Source organism: Aptenodytes forsteri, unplaced genomic scaffold (assembly GCF_000699145.1).
Source record: "Aptenodytes forsteri isolate BGI_AS27 unplaced genomic scaffold, ASM69914v1 Scaffold143, whole genome shotgun sequence".
Taxonomy (NCBI): domain Eukaryota; kingdom Metazoa; phylum Chordata; class Aves; order Sphenisciformes; family Spheniscidae; genus Aptenodytes; species Aptenodytes forsteri.
Window position 1 is genome coordinate 8,201,956 of NW_008794951.1, and position 17,586 is coordinate 8,219,541.

A 17,586-nucleotide genomic window follows, 5' to 3' on the forward strand; every position below is an offset into this window, starting at 1 on the left:
TTAAGAAATCTCGTGTGCTAAATTTATCTCTCTGCTGTCTGTGAAGACTGTTTGTAGGAGATGAAGCCTTGAGGAGAGCCTTTGCCACTGCCTGCCGTGCTATAAATAGCTCCGAAGAGACAGAGGGAATTTATATATATCCTCACTGGGTCTAGATACAACATTGCAACTGCCCTCTCTCTGAGCAGGGGGCCCAAGTGAGCTCTTAACCCTTTTATCTGTAATGCGGTTGGGATGGAGGAGAAAGCTCAGAGGGGAAGAAGGATAACAGGACAGGCGCCACTTAAAAATTATCACCATGGCTTTGGGATTGCATGTATTGCTTTTACAGCCTCCCAGTTTGGCATCTCTAGGAGGGCTGCTGGAAACTCAATGCCTCTCCCACCCTAATCCTTCTGGACCAGGGTAGCTGGGCACAGGAGACCACTGTGGAGGAGCAGATCCGAAGCACGCCCAGGGGGAGCTACACCTTGCCAGGAAAGCCCAAAGTGGCAGGTGCAGAGTCCATCCTGGCCAGGCACTGAGACCAAAGAGTCACGAACGGGTATGACTCATCCCCCTATGCCGCACACGGCATATACTGTATATATTATACTGCACCCGTGGGAAATAGCAGTTACAAATGCATTCTCCTGTTTTCCCTAAAGTGTGAGATACAAAAATGTATTAAATGAAAATTTTCCACTCCATTTGTGGGACCCTGGGGGCTAAAACCTTTCCACAGTGTCCATCCCAAAATTGCAGCCTGGCTGGCTAACTTGGTCACACAAAGGACATCCAGGGGAAGCCTTTTCTGGTTTGAGAGGGACCCTCTCACTTCTCAACAGGATTTGCTTATCACCTGCAGTGCTGGTTGGAAATGCAGAGCACGACACAGTGAGCTATGGCTACCACACTCCATGTGCCAAATCCTGCTCACACTAACAGCCGGAATAAATCCAGAGCCACTCCAATGTTTTTTGCAAGATCGCACCAATTTATATCAGCAGAGATTTACATCAGGGCAGAATTTAGCCCTGTTGATTCAAAAAGAAGAGCACCTCAGGGCAGGTAGGACAGAAAGGAGAAAAACAAGATTAAGAGGGTATCTGTCCTCAAAAGTCAGATAATTTCTCTTTCCTTCTGATTAAAGGGATTATACAGTATCCACACTGTATAGTTCAGCAACCTCCAGATACCCCAGTTGGCTGCAGGTCCCAATCTCCTGGTGATCTGCCCATGTAACGCTGCTCAGGCAGGTGAGAATTTGGACCATGTAGGGTAAAGGTTTTGTTCTGCTTTCAGAGCAGAGGTAGCACAGCCACACATGGCTATCCTGGGCTGTAACCACTTGCTCGTCTGGAGCATTTCAGTTGTGGTGCCGTACTCACAGTGAGGTGCACCCAGCAAGCCCAGGGACACCAGCACCACAGGACCACCTGCATGTGGGGCTCCTGCACCATGACAAGATGTGAGGGGTAGCTGGCCTGGGGCACCAGGTTCAGCTCAGGTCCTGCCTCTGGGCTTCCTAAAATCTAATAAACCAGCCCTACTTGGGATAAAGCAAGTGGTATCCCAGAAAGGAAGGGGCTGTTTAATTCTTTAGACTTCAGATCTCAAAAAGCATCCTGGACACCCTTTGCCATTGTCCTGGTTTTGCCTGGGATGGAGTTAATTTTCTTCCTAGTAGCTGGTATAGTGCTGTGTTTTGGATTTAGGATGAGAATAATGTTGATAGCACACTGATGGTTTAGTTGTTGCTGAGCAGTGCTTACACTAGTCAAGGACTTTTCAGCTTCTCATACTCCCCTGCCAGCGAGGCGGCTGGAGGTGCACAAGAAGCTGGGAGGGGGCACAGCCAGGACAGCTGACCCAAACTGGCCAAAGGGATATTCCATACCATATGACATCATGCTGGAAAAAAACCAACTGGGGGGAGTTGGCCAGGGGGCACAGACGCTGCTCAGGAACTGGCTGGGCATCGGTCAGCAGGTGGTGAGCAATTACATTGTACATCACTTGTTTTGTATATTCTTTTACCATTACTAGTGTTATTTTCTTCCTTTTCTGTCCTATTAAATTGTCTTTATCTCAACCCACGAGTTTTACATTTTTTCTGATTCTCTCCCCCATCCCACTGGGGGGAAATGAGCGAGCAGCTGTGTGGTGCTTAGTTGCTGGCTAGGGTTAAACCACAACAGCCATACCCTGCTTGAAGTCCACGGGTGACCCACAGCATCACAACCTTGTCATTGCTTTATACAGCACCTGCCATGGTTGGTGAAATGTCCACCTGTGGCCTCTGTGACTGACTCAACATCCACTTGATCCTAGAGAGGCCAACGAGAGATTTCTCTAGCTCCTTTGGTGGCTGTGTACTATGGGCGGTGGGACTCATAAAGGGATGAGAGGCTCCACTCACCTCTCGCAGCCAAAGGGGAACAGGAGCAAAACTCAGGCACCCCAGCAACCTTGTGGGGTCACAGCACATGCCATCTGTGGTCCAGATGGCCATGCTTTGATGGGTATAAACGACTTTGATGTGCTCTGAGCTGTTGTGTGAAGAGATGTGTTTCCTTGGCACATAGAAGACAGCATGGGGAGGACTGGGTGGAGAGATAGATGGGGGGATTGACACTAAGGAGCTCCTGGGTGTCTCAACAGGGTTAAGAGGCAATAAAGGTGGAAGGAAAGAGGTGGAAAAATGAGGAGAGGATCAAAGACTGATGACGGCATGAGCACTGATGGGGGAGGCAGGAGTGCAGATGAGAGACAGGAGAGCAAATAGTGCAGGACAGGAGGCCACTGCGGTAAGGGAACAGAGGAGAGGGATCAGAGGAAGCAAGGGGTAAAGCAGCCTGGGGAAGGAGAGCTGGAGAAGAACGAGAGGTTAAAAGACAGAAAGCAGAGGAGGAGTGGCTACTCACTCTGTAAGAAAGGAGATGAGGAGACAGAGAACAAACCATCACCCTGTAAACAGCTCTAGACAGAGCGCGCTTCCTCCAGGAGATGCGATCAAAGTGAAAGGGAGCAGGGAGCACGGGGGCCGGAGGGAACACCGGGGAAGGATGCCACCTTCCCCATGGCATTAGCAAGAGGCTCTGGCACCCAGCCAGGCTGCATCTTCTCCCTCCCCCTCCTCCTGTCCTGCTTCTCTACCCACCTCCCTCCCCTTTTACATTCAAAAATTTGCGTGGTGTGAAATTTCATCTGCTTTGACGGCGATTCACAAAGACACTGCCCATCAGAGGAGAGAGGCTTGCCTGCGCTTTGCACAATGCGCTCAATGAAGCAGTCCCACTCCCTCCAGCCGCCAAGCCCGGCCACCACCACCACCCCCCATCTCCAGCTCCCCTTTCCTCCCTCAATCTCTGCCCACCCCGTGGGCCTCCAGGTCAGCCCCCTCACATGTCACAACCTTTACACCTCCTTCCCCACAAAAAAAAATTCATGCCCTTGTCCTAATCGTTTCTCCTGAGGTTTGTAGGCAGTCATGCTATCAAGCAGCCAAGCCCTCACTGCCCTGCTACTCCACTGCACAGCTGGCAGGCGGACACAGTTCATCTGGGGGGAGACAGGGCTGTGGAGAAACCACCATACATCTCAAAAAAAAAGAAAAAAGGGATATGCATTTACAGGATGTCGAGCAGCTCTGGCAGGCTGTGGGCTGATGGAAATACCCCTTCTCTGCCAGCACCCAGTGGATCCAAGCAGAATCCAAAGTAGCATGGATACCTCGCTCTGGACAGCATCTTTCAACCCCAGGAGAGGTAGAGACCATCTCTAGAAAAGCAGCCATGAAGCTCTAAGTCACACAGAGTAGGTGCTAGCTCTCTATTTGTTACAATGAGGAAAGCTCTGCCCACCTGAAGTTTGCATTGACAAAGCAGATGCTGGCACAGAAAGGGTAATGCGACCGCACCCTGCTGTCTCTCCACCGCTGCCTGCTCTGCAAGCTGAACCTAGCAGCAGCAGAGGACTGTCCCACCACAGCTGCAGCTCAAAAGGGAATGCTCAATTTTCTGCAAACCATCAGCCCTCCACAAATATTTCAGTTCTCTGACATGAACGCCACCAGCCATTTCATTCCCTCTCTGATCCTCCTCATCGCTGTTTACTTATTAATGGCTGCTTCTGTCTTATTTAGAATGATTATATAAGTACACAGACACAGAGCAGCACAGAGCTCTGACCTGCTATTAAAACCTGCCGCAGTTTAATGTCTTCTTTCCACCTCCTCCTTATCCTGTTGCTGGCTGCCTCCAAGGTAGCTGCCCTTTCAGCTCTTGCTTCAGTCAGATCTCCCTCTGCCAAACTTCAGCTCTGAATGCCGTTAGCTATCCATTCATCCTCTAGATCATCTCCAATGTGTTGGGAAAACCAAATTCACCAGCTACAAGTGTAAGGGACAAAAAATTACTTCCCCAAAATACCATCTGATTTCAAAAGGAGCAGGTCCAGACTCTCTAAGGAGGACTGGGTGGGAGAGATGGGAAGGCTATTACCTTTCAGGGGTTCCTAAAGCAAGTGGGGTCCCTTTCCCCTTAAGTTCATCCTTACAAAATAAACTGCTGCACTGTCTGCATCATAACTGTGTCTATACCAGCAAACTAAACATGCCTGGCACTGGTTTCTGGGGCCAATGTGAATTGGTATGGAACAGCCTTTGTCTATACTTGAATTCTTACCCTCCAGAAAAAGGGTCTGGCTGCATGCAAAATACCTATTGAGAATGGTCACCAGCCTCTGCTGTGCTCTAACTGGGAAATGCCCAAGAGACTGTTCATGGACACAGATCAAAATCAGGAAACAAACTGACTATGTAGACCACTGATGTCCAGTGCCCAGGAATGTTCCCTGATACCTTTGGCTTTGAAAGGATGATGCCTAAAATTCAGTATGGATGAGTATAGGAGGTGTATAACACAAGTGCCCCCACCATTGCCTTCCTAATTCAAGGGGAAACAGAACCAGCAGTTCAGGCGCTTACCCTATTTTGCAGGTATGGATTAAGTGTCATTATGCAGGGACTAGCACAAACATTCTCACAGCAAAAGATAAACATTTTTTTAAGTTGCTGATTGCAACTTTTTGGATTTCAGGTCTCCCGAGAAGCTGAAGATGCTTCTGTCCCCCCGGGATACAGACTCCCAAAGCTCAGAGCAGTTTGAAACAATAAGGAGAATGGACGGAAACAACTTGGGTTTCGCAGGACTTGTGCAGGCTCACCCCACAGGGCAAGCTAGACTTGTAAGAGAATTCTGGTGACTAAGAGTAGAGAGGCAGGCAAAATTGCTGTTTTGCTGAACATGGGAAAAAAACAAAATTGAATTTTTACTCTGTACATTCTCAAAGTCAGTCATAAAAACATGCTGGCAAATGTCACCTTCTGCCTGGCAGTAAGCACAAACTTCGAAGGGCCTGGAGGGATTTATAAACCCGTGGTGAATTTTGCCATTCTTTTAACACAGCCTGATCTTTGCAAACTCCTGGAGGTCATGTTAGAACCAAGAGCAAGGCAAGGATATGGAATATGTTCCCCTTGTGTCTGTTTGCCTAAAACTGACTCCATAAGCCTTGGCACAATCCTGCTAAGGTCACTCTGTTTCCAAAAGTATCTATGCTTGCATAGGCATCCTTTGATAAATAACAGTGTGCACTGCACTCAGATGGGGGAGAAAAGAAAAGCTTGTCTAAACCAGTAGTCGGGGTACCAGCCATCTAAATCAACCATTTTTCCACCCTGGGAGAGTACAAAGCAGAGTTGCCTTGGCTGCAAGGTTTTGTTTTTCTGCCTCTTTATTCTATTCCAAATGCGCTGTGCATCTGGCAAGTTGTCAACTGGATTGGGGGACAAGAGAGACCCAAGTGGAACATGTTTAAAAAGAGATTAATTTGTTACAGTTGCTTCAGACAACAGTGACCTGCACTTAATGGAGCAGGAGGCCTCTTCCTTCAACAGCATCAGGCTGGGATGAAGTTGAATTAATAAAACAGTAACCCATGACTTAAACCTGTGGGATTTGGCAAAGAATAGACAGGGACCAGGGATGGGCTCAGACTGGTGGCTGGGATAGGATAAGCAGGAAGACTAAGAGGTGCTGCCAGGGTGAGCCGGGGGTTCAGGGTATGCAAGCTGTTTCAGTGATCTGTGAGGAGACAGTGGGAATCACCTGTTTGTGGATACTTCTTGACCTCTATTTTTGCTAATAAACAGGTCAGACTTATAGGAGATGTAGCACAGGCAGCAATTCCAGCCAGGCCCTGATGATGCTTGCCTCTGTTCTTGCAACATTAAGGATGGAGAAGCAGCTCTGGCTTGCTGCTTTATCCTGTTTTAGTGAGCTCAAATTTCTTCCACAGCTTCTAAGATTATTCTGAAATTCCATATTACTAAAATTCCTTCCAGTGTTTCCAGCTAAGTCCCTCATCCCAACCCTATGAGGCAAAAATGCAGAAGGGGATCTGTCCTTAACCTCAACTGAGGAGCTGAACTCCTAATTAAATTCTCATTTCCCATCACCCACCTAACGAACTCTTCTCCCACCCCCACATCTTTGTGCTAAGGAGCTGGCCCAAAGCAGAGCTCCGTGGTGGGAGCAGTACAAGGCTGCAGGACTAGCTCCAAGGGGCCAGCTGGATGGACATAAGACCAATTCTTTACATCCAAGCTACCAAAGGAGAGGTTTCTGTTGCCTTTGCCTAACCTGCAGAGGGAGCAGGCAGAGCTACTAGAGACAGGGTAGAGCCCGAATCATTTCTAACATTTCCAGAGAAACGTTAGAAATTCCCTCCTCTTTCAGGGAGGGAAGGAGAAGCAAAAATCACAGATTTCTTCCCTTCTGGCCTGTGAGATGGGAGAAGAAAATTGCTCAGTGGTCTCAGTACAGAAAAAACTTCCTCGGTCTGAACCCATCAGGCCATCTTCTCTGCAGGAAATCAAGTAGCACCCATGGAGAGAACAAAGACATGGCTGCAAACAGCAGGCTTCAAGTGAGACAGGAGCAGGAGAAACCTTTCTACCAGCTGGAGAACCCAATAACCCCAGGCTGGGACCTGGGAAATGTAATACAGACAGGGCTGGGTCCTGATCAAGAGGCAGGTTGGAGATGGGAGCTATGAAGAAGTCCCCAAGATGAGCTCCAGCAGAGCCCTAGCCATGGGGAGCAGGCAGGGCAGCCCTGGAGGCACTGCACAGCAGGATGGCATGGGGAGGTCTGACAGCATACCTGGTGTTGGATGAGTGAGCAGGTGGGATGCTTGACATACGTCTGTTAACCTGCGTTGCTTCCCTATGTAAGGTGAACTAGAAGTGGTGCTCTAGCTGCTGCCTTGCCCAGGAACAAGGTCTGGTCTACAAGCGGGTCAGCAGTAGCTTGCTGCAATGCGAGCGCTGATGTCCCCCAGGAGCCGCTACCTTGCAGGGAGCAGCTGACTGATGGGAACTTACCCCCATGAAAAGCAGAAATTAACTGCTGCCAAAGCAGATATGCCCAGCTTCTCTCAGTTTAAAACTGCAAATTTTGAGTTGTTTGAAGTATGAAAATTCTTTCCCTCTTGCTTTAAGCACTGAACAGGTATTTACAATAATGAGAGCAGGGGTCTGCTTCCCCAGGAGAGCACTCGCTGGGCTCAGAGCCCCGCTACACCTTGACACCTTTGCATGCATCCAAACTGCCTCATCTCTAAAACACACCTCATTGCAGTGACTATCAGGGACAGAAATAAAAAACCCACAAAACACATGCACATGCTCCCCACCACCACTACCACCTTCGCAGGAGGAGATCCCTCATTCTCTCTGCACAGGATTTAGTCTCCGTCATCAAATTCCTCTGCAGTTTTTCAGTTGCTCAGTTTACATTGCCTGGGCTCCTCGCCAGCCAGGCACTGCATCTCGCTTGCTGTCCACCCAGCTTCACGCCTGCTTCCCAGCATCCTAGCCCACCCGCTCCCCCTGTGAGCTCAGAGATGCAGTCTGGGCTTCTCAAAGCACCTGTTTGGCTGGAATCCGGTTTTGTCCCTAATTAGAATGAAATCGAATAGCTTCAAGATTTCCCTGAAGGATGTTTTCAAGCTGGTTTCAAATATGATTTCAAATTACCATATGAGAATTTCAGCATTGTTACAGTTGTTTCTATTTTTAGGTCTCTGAAAACAGATAGCAAAATACTGATGACATCAGCATTTGACAGGTGTCAACTTGTTTCACTACCAAATGGATGCTACATGGTCTAGAAAAGGAAATAAAAATCTCAGACTATAATGTATAGCTTGTATGTGATAATGTAAAGCTTATTGAATATTGTGGCAGGGGTGGACTAGATAGTCTCTGGAGGTCCAGAGAAAGCCTTTGATGATTCTCTATGTTGCTCTCAAATGTCAGTAGTGGCAGTAAAGCATCTTGAAATAGGGAGGGAAATATTGACATAAGTGAAAAATTTTCTACATAAAATTAGGAGCGAAACATCAACATTCTCTGAAATGCTTTTTCTTAAATGAAAAATTTCTCCCTAATTTTTTGTTTAAAATTTGATGAAACCCATGCAATTTCTGACAAAAAGCCATTAGGAGGAAAAATATATTGAATTCAGCCAGTACTATCCAGCTCTTCCTCACTATTTTATCTACCTCCCTCCACTATCCAATAGCTGATTGCTTTGTGAGTAGCTCCTTCAAGCCTCCCTTCATATTGCAGACTTTCCACATCATTTTAGCACTTTCCTGCTGCATGCCACAGGTAACCAGCTCTCCTATGCTTCACAGGCACTTTTAATTCCTGCAGGGTGTTTGCGGGCCAGGCAAGTTCAAGCACCATCATGCCAGGTTACACCTCCTAAAAACCCTGTCAGCTCTGCAGGTTTGCATCCTCCCACTCCGGACCACACATCCCGCATCATGTTTGCAGAGATAAGAGTGCCCTCTGGGCTGCATCTGGGCTCCAGGCCCCCATTTGGCCTTCTGGGATTTATGCCATCTGCTTACTCGTTGGGGAAGGGGGTAGGGAACACCAGTCCTGACTCAAGCCCCGCAGCAGCCCAGCATCGCCACCCCGGCGCAGCCCGCTGCTGTTTATGCATTCCTTTTGTTGGAGACCTGGCAACCAGCTTTTAATCTGAGCCCAGTGTGAATTAATTTTGGACTAAGCTTTTGTATCAAATGCTTTCCTAAGATGTAGCTATATTACATCTGCTGCACTCCCTTCATCCACTAATTTGCTAATTCTACCAAAAACAAGCATATGCTTTTCTGACACACAACTTTCACAATGGAGTGGAGCAGAGGAATAAAGGGCTTCATTTACTCATGCAAACAAGTTATCTGAAGCCTGATCTTGTTCTCACTGAAGTCAGAAACAAAATATGCATTGACTTCTGTGTGAGCTATCTTGGACCTTGGGGTCTGATCCAGCACTTGAGCCTGATTCTGCCAGTCACTTGAACACTTGCTGAAGGCAGGGGCCTGCCAGGGTGTCATCCTCCCTGGTCTCTGACATCAGAGACTGCTGGAAAGAAAAATGACTGTTATGCTACAAATAGCATGATTGAGTCACTTTGCTACAGGATCAGCTCAAAGGAGGGGGAAGTGACTGGTGAAAAGGTAGCAGGAGACAGAGCAGAGCTGTGGTATCTCGCTCAGGGAAAAACAAACAGGCAAACAAAGGAAAAGAAACAGAAATTGCCTCCTTTGGCCTTCTTCCATCAGGGCAACTCCATTTTATGAACCATTCCAAAAAATGCAGGAAAAGACAAGAACAGGCTTCAAAACACAGGGAGGACCTGCACTTTTCTTCTTGTTTGCAGGACAAGCATGGGTGCATTTTTACAAAGATAAAGGGAACACAGGTGAATATTCAATGACTGTTTTCTTACCTGCTTACACCTGCTGTGCACGTGGTTATGTATTTTTGAATAGGATCGCAGTTATTTGCACCTGCAAAACTGCACCTAGCACTTCTGTTGTCAGCAAAATTGCAGGTGCAGGAGTCAGTACAGAAAGCAGCCCTAAAGAAAACATTGCCCATATCACTATGAATAAAGCTAGAGGGACTTCAAGCATTCAGGGCACCTGGCTTGTCCCCCAAAACTCCTGTGTTTTCAGGATAGTAAAAGCCAGCCATCCTGACCTGAGGTACAGTTCGGGAACAGGAGCCACAGCTGCTCAGTGCTTTGTTTTTGCAATTGCCTTTTTCTCCAGGGACAAGAGAGCAGCTTCCAGGAAAACCAGCCAAAAGTTAAAACAACACAGGCAGCTCTTACTATGGCCCTGGAAATAACAGGGGCAAACAGCTGCCGTTTTCTTTCTTTTGGCCTGGATGCAATTTTCCTCATCTCACCATTTACACAGGTCACATGAGGGAGCAGAGCTCGTTTCCCGAGCTTCTGGGCCCCACAGGAGGGGAAGGGAAGGGGCAGTGCAGGAGGTGCTTGTGCAGTGTCCCAGCCTGAGCCAGCTCGAGTGCAAACCCTCCAAGGACTTCCACTGCCTGTCACCTGTGCTGCAGGGTTCACACTGCTCATTATTTGAGCTGACTAAATGGCAGCTCATAAAAATATACCAGCATTTCTGCTTCTTTTGCTGTGCAGGTGTGTGCAAAGATTTCTCACCAGCCTGGGGGAGGCAGCTCTATGCTCAGGTGGGCTGGCTCAGCAGCAAAGAGCAGCCTGAGCTTAACAACACGCTTTGCCCCCTCCTTTCCAACAGGCTGAATTTATGCTCCTACCTACCCCAAGTCAAAGCATCTTCTTGCCTAGCTTTCACTCTTGTTTTAACACAATGAGGAAAATTGGGGTAGTCAGCTGTGGGAAAGCTGCAATCTTTCTGTCAGTAAAGCTGGCTCAGGGCTTCCTTGCAGTATCAGCCAAACAACATCACTGGCCCAAGGTAGAGAGATGGATGTACCTGTCCCGGGAAGGGAGAGGCATAACTGGAAGAGAGTCACACAGTTGGGCTTGTTGCACCTTTTGCTGTCTCTGGGCCTGGAGCAAGAGACACCCACTAACTGGAAGGAAAAAGTAGTACATACATCACCCCATGTACCACAGCCTGTCCCTCAGCACCAGCAGTGACTGCTGCTCTTTTGGCTTCCCAGGGCTCTGCCATAGGCAAAGCACTGGGAACAGCCACCTTGCTGCCATGGCAGGATGATGCCCCTGGCAGCCTCCTACTTTGCTATGCCTACACCCAGCCTTACCCTCCCCAAAACACCCCTGCTACTTAAAGAGGAGGAAAAAAAATCATAAAAAGTCAGACTTTGCCACAAAACATGAAACAGCAGAGGAACTGATACTGTAAATGGGAAGTGTGGGTGTACCCTCTTTGAAGGAGAAAGGTCTTTCCTCCCCCTTTGCTGCACTGGGACGTAAGCCCAGAGCTGCTATCACAATCATTTGTGAATGTGGAGGCAGGTCTAAAAAGCCAGCTGTGAATTTTGGTAGTCAAGAAGGAAAAAAAAAAACCCTAGGAGAAAAGCTCAAAGCAGACAAATACAGGGTTGGGAAAATCATTGCCTAGATTTCAGCTACAGCATCCAAAACCTGCAGTCTTACCAATAGCTGCAAACTCCCCTTTTAGCCCTCTGCCCCCTCCATTTAACTTTCTTACCTACCCTAGCATCTCCACATATCCAGATAATACAGTAAGGCCAACCTTTGCCACCTCCACTGCACACAAGCACAGCACTTTCAAAGGCTGTGGACTTGCCTATGTTAACTTATTCCAGACACCACAAAAAGCCTCCTCACTCAGGACCATTCCCCTACTAGATATCAACTTTCAAGCCTCAATCTTCAGAATTGCTCTGGTAAAGAGATTTTTTGACAGCACTAAAACATGTCTCCTATCTCATACTCAAAAATTACTAAAGTGATCTGACTCAAATGCTACAGAAATTCAGCCTTAGATACAAGAGTAACGAAGTCTCATATCCATAGGCCAAACTTGCAGAAGATTATAAGCAACTGAAAATGGGTGTTTCAAATGGAAGTTATGCAACATGAATGACAGTGACCTGAAACGCTCAGAGCAGACTTTTCCTATCTCCAACATTTGTCTATAGCAGCGCAGGAAACTTTGGAGCGCTGAAGGAAACAATCATTTCCAGCTTGGAGAAAGAAAAAATACTTAAAACTGTGCAACACTTGAGTATCTTTTGGGTCTTTGCCTTACCAGAATATCTTTGGAAATGGGGGAAGTTTAGATGAGATGTCATTCTCGACTGCAACCAACAAAGATTCCCCTTAGACTTACCTCAGGCCATACAGGACAGTCCCATCAGGATGGAGCCGAATCATGCGATTCTTCACCGTCACCCCATGCAGAAAGGACTTCTTGTCATTCAGGAAATAAGTGTCAGGCAGCCACAACTGGTCAGCCACCCGGTTGTCCAGGGTCAGGTTGAGAGGAAGGTCGTTATATGCCAGGCGTTTGTCCCGCCAGCTCTGCTGGAAGTACATGGTGATGGTATAGTCCTGGGAGAGAAACATGCAAACGTCAGCCTGGCTCCAGGGTAGGGACATAATTCAGTCCCTTCACTACTGTCACTGCCAAGACCTCTGGTGGGTCTCCAAATTCCTTGGCACCCAAATGTTTGTTTCTGCACCTCCACCAGCTGGGGGGACTGTGCTTTGTTCTGGGAAAATGGAAAAAATTCTGAGCTTTGTAGGGGACAAAATGACATTACATGACTCCAATCAAACAAAACTGCATCCTCACTCATGTTGTCCCAGCCTGCTTAGAGTTTGGCTGCAAAACTAGTGGTAGTTAGGACTACGATAGCACTAAAGGATGTCAACCAACAGTGGGCTACACCACACCAAAGACTTCAAGGATTGATCTCCCAATAAAGTCACATAAAGGTGTCTGGACACAATACAGTCACGCTCAGCCACTGCTTGTTACCACGCAGTTGCTAAAAGCCAATTTTATTTTGAGCAGAAACTCAGGAGATTCCCAAGGGCACATGGAGAATCTCACCTCGAGGCCAAGGTTTCAAAGTCAACCCAGGCCAGCTGTGACAAGCTATTAGCACTTGCCTTGTTATAGGAGCTAAGTTGGGAGTTCGTTGCGATTCTCAGGAAGGGACATATGTGGAGGAAATCTGTCACCAGTGGAGCACGATCCACTAGTAAAGAGGCAGTTCCCTAACCATCCCCAGCTAGCACAGTGCCATACATATCTCCTGCTCCTCTCCTGTTCAATAGTAAAAAGTTGACAAAACTGCTGCTAAAGACAAGAATGTTATAGAGGGCAGGGAGAGCTGTTTGGTGGCCCACAGCTGTAGCTCTGCAGAAACCATACCAGTTGCTGGACAGTAACAGCACATCCAGGGGAGATCCAGAGGCTCCAGATAAGCTTGTTCAGAGACACAATTTTGTGGTGCCATATTAGAAGAACAGTTATTTCTTCTCAGGAAAGGGAATAGTACAGGAAGGGGTCTTGTACACACAAATGACAGAAAACATTCTCACAACAGGTCTTAAATAGGCTAGGAGCTAAGATTTTTTGGGGGTAAAACAGCTAGCATTAAAATAACAGGACGTTGATTAGGAAGTGGGCACAAGTCTTGCTGACAGTGGCCTTACAGAAGTCAGTGATTTTTCAGAAGTCCTTAAATAAAAAGCATTTCTGCAAGTGCATGCAGATGATCTAGAACAGGTGGAGCCAGAGACGCATTTTCTTTTCCCAAGTAGATACCTACAGTGCCACAGGAATCCTCCTGACCACACAGATCTGCATTTCTGCTCTGCAAATTTCAGCTCTGTGCAAGGGGCTGGTGAGGACCTTGCTAATGCACTAACATCTGGGCTGAGCACAGAGGCATCCTGCTTGCCTGCCTGTCTTCTCCCACTGACTTCACTCGAAGTCAGGTTTGATTAGCACCTCTGAAAACAAGCTCAAATAATCCCACATTATGGGTATGCCAGCTTTCGGGTATCTAACTATGATTCAGAAATCTAGATCCACATTCATATCTGAAAGGTCACAGAGTAAATCTGTGGTGTAGACTGGATACAAAAGCTATATCTGTCACTTTCTGTGTTATATTGAAAAGAACAAAAACACAGTGACAGCTTTCTGGCCAAGAAACTGTTTTGCTTTGCTTTTTAAAGGACTGCTAAACTCCTGCCTCAGAAACCTCACAGTCCATCTCTCAGGGGCACAAACATTTTCATTTTGGTCAAGACCTTGCAAAGGAAAATGTTCTCCCCAGTACCCCTCCCAGGGTGTTTGGACCTGCATTGCAGTGAGAGCATAGAGGAGCACAGTGCCTGAGTTCCTGGAGCCTCTTACCCTCCTTGGTAACAGACTCTTGCCTTGCCTGTGGGAAATGGCTACAGAGGCATCATTTCCATTCTCCCCCCTTTGAGAATTCCACCCACACATCTGGGCAAGCTGTTTCACTGACCTGCATTTTCCTAAACCTTGACAGAGTCCTGCAACACCTCACCCCTAACCAGGCCACTCTGCTGTCATTGCAAGCTCCTGCCAGCCTTCAAGCAGCAGACAAGAGGTGGCACTGATTTCCAGAAGTTAAAAAGGGCAAGCTGCTTACAAAGTGAACAGTTGTTAGCACTGAAGAGATAGACCTTCTAAACACATCTTCTGTATTTCCAGGATTGATAGGAACAAACTCAGAAGGGTGCAGAAATAAAAGCCTACACCCTAGCCATCAGGCTGATGATGTTCTTCAAGTGCAGAGACCTTTCTGGGGAAGAACAGCCAGCCCAGCCCTGGGCTGAGCTCTGTTCTCCAATCTTCCTGGGTTTCTTGGCACAATAGATTTCTTTGGGCAGCATCATGGAAGTCTAGAGCACTTGATAAACATGGTTCATCTAGTGCCTGAGGTTTCCCTCAGCCCCTCTCTCTGCTGATTCCTGTGCTCCACTTCTCATTCTCCTGCTTTCCCTACCCCATCACATCGTTGAACAGTGGGCAGGATTTCTGGGCAGAAGGAAAAGAGCAGGACAAGTGTCCACCCCACAGAGGTTGGTCCTCCCCAGGAGGACAGGTGGTGCTGACATACTGATGGGCACAGCACTGAGCTATGGGGAAGAGAGATGCTCTGCCTTCAGGCCCCTGGGAGAAGGCAGGGCACAGACCAGGGGGCTGGAGGAAGCACTGATATGGCCCACTACAGCAAGTGAGAGGGACCAGTACTCAGGGGAGAAAGCAGTGAGTTTGCCTTCCCCTTTATACCCCATAGTCTGGTCAGACAATTATGAAGTACCTGCATGACACCCTAGCATCACCACCTGGCCAGGCTCCAGAGCTGATGAGATCTTAATCATAGCCTTCCTTTCAGAGGCAGATAAAATAATGACCAAGGGTGACATCGTTCTGCAGAAGCAGAATGGCCAGATGGAGGCAATGCATGCAGTGGTTCCTAAGTTCAGGAATCAGAAGTAATAAGCCTGATTTTCCTCCAAGTCTTGAACGACATTCCCTTTGTTGTAGGGTTTTATCTGTCATTGGGCTAACATGAGGCTTTCCCAAACCACCCAGTAACCAGTGACATTCACAAGCCTACTGCCACAGATATACAAGCTGGGTTTCCCAGCATCACCAGCAGATAGAAAGTTGGCCCATTTACCAGGCTCAGTGAAGACCTTCAAAACCAAACACACCTGGAGCCCATGCACCCCTCCAGCTTTTCCTTCCAGCTCACCACTGAAGCACTTTAGTGGGACAACACAGCTGAATTTCCCTGCCACCTGTGTTAGGTATAAGCAAAGGGGCTTTCTCTGTGCATGCGTACCCAGTAAGCAGCTTTCTATACTGCTGCTGCTGCTGGAGGAGCAAGCAGGTGGTGCAGGGAAATATGACTTTCCACTTGCCTCTAAACTAGCAGCCTAGACCCTCTCTGCACTGCACCAGTGCAGCTCCAGTAGCAACAAAAATGTTTCCAAATTTCCTGTTATAGATTCCACTGGGTCTTTCTGGAGGACCATAAAATGCTCATCCAGGGCCAGAGTCTGGCCAAGGCCAGTCACTGGTGTGGCAAGGATGGGAGAGCTTTGCAGAGAGCTCCCATCTTACTCTGCCAGATACACCTACTGCATTGGGGAGAAAAGGTAGGACCCACACTGGAGGAAGCATGCATGTGCCAGGCCACCCTGTGTAACCTCCTGCTTCATTTGGTGGCTACTGGGGGAGGAGAGGCAAGCGTGAGAGGAAGGGAGATATCACACCTCATCAGAAGCTCCGTGCAGGTTGCACTGCAAAGACCTTTGGAAGTTGTTCAGTGTGAACTTAGATTTCAGTTTTTAAAAAACACAGGCTGGGACAAGGGAAAGGGGGCTTCTGAAAGGTGGACATGACCAGAAGTTATGTACCTCCACCTGGTCCTCTGTTTTCCACCCCCTGGAAAAGCAAACTTTCCAAAGATACCTACAAACTTTCTCTAGCTAGGCTTTGCTACTGTAGCTTAATTGGCTATGTCAGCCTGTACCTACCCTGACCAGCATCCCACTGTGGGAAGCTGAAACACTGTAGTCAACAGCGCTGGCAAGGGGAAAGCCTGTTTCAGACCCAGATGAGCCCTGCCGAGTCTCACTAATCTACAAACCATATACCCCTTATGCCAAAAGAGCTTGTATGTTTTGAAACAAGCTGTTCCTCTCTCCTCCATCTCTGCTAGCCCAGGGGTGGCCAGATCCCTTGGTTTGTCCCAGAAGTCCAGTACCCAGTAGCTCACAAGCTGCACAGCTCCAGTGCAGCTTCCAGCCCTTTTATTTACCGCAGTACTCCTATGCTGCCCTCCCTGCCTTGCAAGGCAGACCTCATGGCCCAGCTGTGTGCAGGACCGCACTCAGCACCACAGCTCCCCTTCAGCCCCTCACGAAGCTGAGATGGCACCTGAGCCTGCTGGAAAGCTGCCTAGTGTGACCATCCCCATGGGATCCCCCCCTCCACATGCCTCCATTCAGTCTGCTCTGTCGAGCAGCTCCTTGCAATCTGTCAGTCTCAGGCCCCCTTGCCTCACTCGCTCCCAGTTTTGCAAAGGCTTTGCTCTCTTTTTCTCTCCTCCTTACTGCATGTGACACACACAAAACAGAGGTGAGAGCAACACATGGAGCCAGCAGAAACTCGTGTTGCAGAGGTGCCTCCCTGCAAGGAAAGAGGACAGCTCACTTAGAGGCCCACAAAAGCCCCAGAGGAGGAAAAGTAGCTTACTTGAGGGCCTCACATAGAATCATAGAATCACTGAGGTTGGAAAAGACCTCTAAGATCATCGAGTCCAACCATCGACCCAACACCACCATGCCCACTAAACCATGTCCCGAAGCACCTCATCTACTCGTCTTTTAAATACTTCCAGGGATGGGGACTCAACCACTTCCCTGGGCAGCCTGTTCCAATGTTTAACCACTCAGTAAAGAAGTTTTTCCTTACATCCAATCTAAACCTCCCCTGGCAACTTGAGGCCATTTCCTCTCGTCCTATCACTTGTTACTTCGGAGAAAAGACCAACACCCACCTCGCTACAACCTCCTTCCAGGTAGTTGTAGAGAGCGATGAGGTCTCCCCTCAGCCTCCTTTTCTCCAGGCTAAACAACCCCAGGTCCCTCAGCCGCTCCTCACAAGACTTGTTCTCCAGACCCCTCA

General features: G+C 48.1%; 1 protein-coding gene across 2 annotated transcripts in view; it reads right to left on the reverse strand.

Moving 5' to 3' along the window:
- Positions 1–17,586, reverse strand: part of LOC103895674 (gamma-aminobutyric acid receptor subunit beta-4) — a 79,615-nt gene that overhangs the window by 11,634 nt on the left and 50,395 nt on the right. For both annotated transcript variants that reach the window (XM_009275353.2, XM_009275352.2), the window contains exon 4: positions 12,229–12,449. In XM_009275353.2, the coding sequence (XP_009273628.1) occupies positions 12,229–12,449 (221 nt within the window). The remainder of the gene's footprint in view (positions 1–12,228; positions 12,450–17,586) is intronic.